This window comes from Echinops telfairi, unplaced genomic scaffold, assembly GCF_000313985.2.
Source record: "Echinops telfairi isolate 266 unplaced genomic scaffold, ASM31398v2 ScPeMD7_9;HRSCAF=40, whole genome shotgun sequence".
Taxonomy (NCBI): Eukaryota; Metazoa; Chordata; class Mammalia; order Afrosoricida; family Tenrecidae; genus Echinops; species Echinops telfairi.
In genome coordinates, this window is record NW_022103906.1 from 29,846,386 (window position 1) to 29,852,066 (window position 5,681).

General features: G+C 51.2%; 1 protein-coding gene across 1 annotated transcript in view; it reads left to right on the forward strand.

Annotated features, from left to right (window-relative positions):
• PLAT (plasminogen activator, tissue type) overlaps positions 1-5,681 on the forward strand; it is a 30,990-nt gene that overhangs the window by 22,559 nt on the left and 2,750 nt on the right. Inside the window, exons 6-11 of the mRNA XM_045286855.1 lie at positions 17-115; positions 1,277-1,451; positions 1,944-2,029; positions 3,643-3,838; positions 3,926-4,062; positions 4,253-4,566. Of these exons, the coding sequence (XP_045142790.1) occupies positions 17-115; positions 1,277-1,451; positions 1,944-2,029; positions 3,643-3,838; positions 3,926-4,062; positions 4,253-4,566 (1,007 nt within the window). The remainder of the gene's footprint in view (positions 1-16; positions 116-1,276; positions 1,452-1,943; positions 2,030-3,642; positions 3,839-3,925; positions 4,063-4,252; positions 4,567-5,681) is intronic.

Sequence of the window (5,681 nt, forward strand, 5' to 3'; positions counted from 1 at the left end):
TCCCTTCTTGCCTGATTTTTCAGAAACCCAGACCAGGACTCAAAACCCTGGTGCTACGTCTTCAAAGCAGGGAAGTACAACCCAGAGTTCTGCAGCACGCCAGCTTGCGCCAAGGGTAAGCACTGCCCCAGCTCCCCCGTGGCCTCCTGGGAGGAGGGCCAGCCTGGCAGCCCTGGGGCTCAGGAACACAAGGACTGGCCAGCGGCCAAGGATATTGGTTGTGGAAGCAAGGAGGCTACGAGGCTTAGGCCCTGGCCCACCCGCCTGACCCTTCTCAGTTCCATCCTCAGCGGAGAAGGGGATGGGACTGGTCAGTGGTTTCAGGTCCTTTTGAAAATGATATTCAGTGGTGTTTTAAAATATGACGTCATGTATCACAATGGTACAGAAAGTATTTTTGAAGATAAAGACATGCACGTGCATGCATGTGTGTTGGTAGTAGGCTCTGCCTTGGGCTGCTTAACCAGCAAGGTCAGCAGTTCAAACCCACTAGCTATTCCGAGGGAGAGAGATGAGGCTATCTCTTTCTGTAAAGAAGCTCAGAAGCCCTAGGAAGCAGTTCTGTTCTGTCTGTGGGGTCTCTGTGATTCGGAATTGGCTCTGTGGCAGTAGGCTGCTTTAGATGGTACCCACAAGACCTAGAGATCTGCTTTGATAAAGATGAAGAGCCCAGACAGCCCATGAACAGTTCTACTCTGTCATTTGGGGTCACTCTGAGTCAGGATGCCCTCGATGGGGCAGAACAATCTCTGTCCCCTGAAAACTCTCTAAATGCATGCACACCCTCTAACCTTACTTGTAGACCTAGCGCATATTTATCTATATCCATTAGGTAATACCAGTATGCTTGTGAATTTGATGACTTTTGACAATCATTGTAAGGCATCCTCTCCATCTCCCAGGATCTGATGTAAACCAGGACTCACTGAGTTAGATTATGCATGCATAGTGGTACCTGTTTTCGTTTCACATGGGAAGGGGCCCAGGCGCTGGGAGAGGGTGAACATCAGTAGCACTCTAAGGCTCACCCATTCGCCCTTTCCTGCTGAGCCTGACTATACTACAATCTAATAAGCCATCTGCAAGCAATGGAAGTTGGCCTATGAGATGAAATCCATTCGACGTTCCCCTATAAAAGGGCTTCAAGAAAGAGAAAAGAGAGCAGAATGGTCCGTACCCTTCTCAGTGCTAGCCTGGCCTTCAAATTCCCTGCTGAAAGACATGACTCATCTGCTTGATTCATTCTGTTTCCGGTTGGAACTATCTTTTGTTCTAGAAAAAAATGGGGATTGCTACTCTGGAAATGGGTTCGATTACCGCGGCACCCACAGCCTGACCACATCTGGGGCCACCTGCCTGCAGTGGAATTCTAGGATCCTGATAGGCAAGATTAACACAGCATGGAAGAGCACCGCCCCCACCCTGGGCCTGGGCCAACACAATTACTGCCGGTGAGTAGTGCCGGGACCACACGATTCATGGCACATGGTGTGTGCGTAGGGCGGGAGTTGGCGTTGGAAATGATTTGGTGTTTAAAGTGACAAAAGGCTTACCAAGTTGAAGGAGGGAAAACCCCATGGATACCTTATAATGTGACACCTATTGTGAACAGTCAAGCACACCTGATGCTTCAGGACAGTGTTAGGGATCTGGTCCCACAGCCATTTCATTCTCAATCGCTCCATGCTGATGTCACAGATGGTAAGAATTCTCTCACCGAATATTTCACTGTTTCTCCCAACCTCCCTGTGAGATTGGATTACTATATTGCCATTAGAAAAGGGAATTTAAAAGGAAATTAGTTTTCCTTTGATAGAAGTCTAGCATGGAGCCAAGTCCAGAAGGCAGGGTCCTCCCACCCAAGGCAAGGTTCTTACCATTGGCTGGGGGGTTGTGGTTTGGAATGTAAGCCGCTGAGACTCTGAAACTCCCTTATCCTCTAGGAATCCCGATGGGGATGTCAAGCCCTGGTGCCATGTGTTGAAGAGCCGCAAGCTGACGTGGGAATACTGTGACGTGCCCCAGTGCTGTAAGGGCTGGCCCGTGGCCACTTCCCTTTGTCTAGTATCACTTCTTGACCACTCTCACTGCCACTTTCTGGGTCTTGGCAGCTGTCTGATTCAGACTGGAGAGTCGCCCATCTCTCAGAAAGGCCATGCCTTGGTGGAGAAGGGGCTTCTATGACTTGAGCAATGGGGAGGGGGGCGCAGCAACCTTCTTGGCTAAGCATACACTTTGCACCGCATCAGGGTGAGGAGGAGGAGGCACACAGAAAGCAATGAAGGGCTCTCTCCATTTCTGTTGACACAAAGAAGTTAGTGGACTTCCAACTTTTCTCGCTAGATTCCTTTACAAATGCTGATGGTGGGGGTGGTCAGTCTGAGGGCAAGTGAGGATGGCGTTTCTCAGGCGTCACTCCTTAGATAATAAAATGCTTTTGCCGAATTCTCCCAACAAGCTGGCAAGAGGTAGTCTTCCTAGCTCTATCTCACGATTGGGAAGGAAACCATTTCTCAGATGTCCTGTGGCCTGCCCAAGTTCACCAGGCTCCCAAGTGGTAGCGCCTGGCGTCTGATCTTATGTCCTCTGACTATGAGACTTGTGCTTCTATGGTGAAGTCTTTCACCTTTCCTAGCCGACCTGAGGGGAACCCAGGTTAGCGAGAGAGGGGAGGCCACAGAGAAAACCCCGAAGTTGCTAAAATGTACATCTTTGATTTGGAAATTCTTTGAGAATCGATTGAATTGTCTGAGAAAGTATTAAGTCCCATTCCTATGAACATACAGATCAGCTAGGATGCCCTTCAAGGAATATACAGTGTAGCCTGACTGGGAAAGTCAGACACAAACTACCAGCTAATTCACAACCAAGCTCACGTAGGTGCGTCCTCAGTGAGAGGCGTCAGTAAGCTCGCCCAGGGCCTCCTGGACTGGGGCATTCAGAGAAACCTCCCTGAGGAGGGAGGGTTTCACCTGGGTGGGGAACAGCTGAGAAGACGGATTCTCTAGGAAGAAGCCACAAGAGGTTTCTGTAGCTTGTATCAACATTTCTTTCTTTCTTTCTTTAACCATTTTGTTGGCACTTGATCCACACATCACACAATCGAATCGTTCGATCACATCAAGGAGAGTGTACCATCAGCACCACCATCCGTGTTAGAGCGTTTTCTTCTTCTGGCACGCGCATCGTTATTTGCGGCACATCGTGACTTCTCAGGCGAGGAAATTGCCGCAGGAAAACCGAGAGGCGGGGCAGCATGAGAGAAAGGTCCAGCATAGGAGGTCCACAGGAGGCAGGCGCCAATGTTGCCTGTGTCAAACATCCCTCAGCTTCTCCCCAGCTCTGTGTTCCCGGGGCTAAGGAAATGTCTGTGCAAGGGGGCTTCAAAGAGTTCCTGGGAAAATCCCATTATCTTTTCTTCCACTTTCCCCACAAACTTTTGAAGCCTCCTCCCACAGTGCTTGGCATGTGGTATATACTCGACAAGGGCCGTGGTGGGCCTTTTACCTTGGAGGCTGACCCAGCACTCTGTAGCAGGTACTGCGTCTGTGGAAACCCGAGAAGCAACCGCCGTGGGTGCCTGGGGGCCTCATCTCAGGGACCCAAAGTCTAATGTCCCTTCTTTGTCCTTCCTTCTCCCAGCCACTTGTGGCCTGAGACAGGACAAGCAGGCTCAGTTTCGCATTAAAGGAGGACTCTACACGGACATCACCGCCCATCCCTGGCAGGCTGCCATCTTTACTAAGAACAGGAAGGACCCAGGAGAGAGTTTTCACTGCGGGGGCATCCTGATCAATTCCTGCTGGGTCCTGTCTGCTGCACACTGCTTCCAGGAGAGGTAGGCGTTTGGGAAACCCAGGAGGTCTGTCTCCCCTCTTAGGCCTTGAGGCCACCTGACCACGTTCCCTGGCTGTCTCTCCATCAGGTTTGCTCCCCAGAACCTGAAGGTGGTCTTGGGCAGAACGTACCGGTTGATCCCGGGAGAGAAGGAGCAGAAATTTGAAGTCGAAAAATACATCGTCCATAAGGAATTTGACTTCGACACTTACAACAATGACATCGGTAAGATGCCGCGTTTCTCCCTGATCGCTGTTAGACCTCATCCCAACCCGCACCCACCGGTGGCACTCACAGACCCACAGAGACGCGCAGGCTCCGCTCCCCTCCCCAGCCCTCGCCCTCTCTTCCCTCCTTCCCTACAAACAGAAGCTCTTGCACACGGGGTTCACCCTCGCCCCCACTCTCTCCCCAGCACTGCTGAAGCTGAAATCCGACTCATCCCACTGTGCCCAGGAGAGCAACTCCGTGCGCCCCGTCTGCCTCCCCGAAGCCGGCCTGCAGCTGCCGGACTGGACGGAATGTGAGCTCTCCGGTTACGGAAGGCACGAGGCCAGTACGTGGACGTCTAGCCCCATCCTGTCCGCGGGCACACAGAGGAAAAAGTGCTTAGGAGAGCTGGGTTCCAGCCTCAGCCCAGGCACTCATCGGCAACCTGGAAGCCGGTTCCTGGCCTCCCTCCCCTGGGGGACCCGCACCACCTGCCTCACGAGGTGCAGGTCCAGGAAAGTCTGACTAGCCAGAGTGAGGGCTCCGAAGAGTTGAAGGTTTGAAGCAGGTTTTGTATGAGGGGAAATATAGCGGCAAAGGAGCTGAGGTGGTGCAGTCACGTGCTTGACTCCTCCCCAAACGGGTTCGAACCCACCCAGAGGTACCTCGGCAGACAGACCTAGTGCTCTGCCCACGGGGAGCTGCCATCTGGCTTCACAGCGGGCAAAGGCATGGCCTCTCCTCTCGGGCTCTGACCTAAAGTCAAATTCTGTGTTTGCCCCTTGCTATGCGGGGAACATTACTAAACATCCTCTAATGGCGCGAGCAGGACCCCGCCCCCCACAAGGAATGTTCTAGTCCAGATGATCTGTCGAGGTGCTGAGAAACCCTGGGGGAAGCCCTATAAAATTGCTGGTTTGCAGTAGCCTGTTGGCATTATCATCATGTCAAACAAGTATTTGTAAAAAAAATTTTTTTTAAGACAAACAACCCAATTCTAGTCATGGGTGTGGATGCAACAGAGACCCAACCCCACCCCCCACTCCCTTGCAAGGCAATTGGACAGTCCCTCTCAGAAGGGCCACATAGAGTGGATGATAAATCCAGGGTGGGGTCGGTTCTCAACCTGGGGGCCAAACAACCCTTTCACAGGGTCACCTGATTCAGAACTGTCGCAAAATAACAGTGATGAAGTAACAATGAAAATAACTTTAGGGTTGGGGGGGGTCACCACACATGAGGAACTGTATGAAAGGGTCGGGCATCAGGAAGGTTGAGAACCACTGCGCTGGTTCTTTAAGATTCCCTCCCCTTACTATTAAGGGTGGTCTGTGTTTGACCTCATTAATCATGTTAGATTTGTGTGTATTCATTTGTAGATGTAGGAGTGCTTGGTACATGGAAGTCAAGATAGATGACCCCTCAGAGACAGTGACAGGAGTAATGGTTCCCCAAGGGTGCGGGAAGTGCGGGGAGGAGCTGATAGCACTGATGATGTTAGAATCTCCCCCCTCCCCAGGGGATTGAACAACAGAATTGTATGTGAACGGATATATTGGATGGTATACGAGATGGTAATAAAGATAGTATAAAAAAATCATAATAATTTAAAAATGAAAAACAAAACCCCTCTT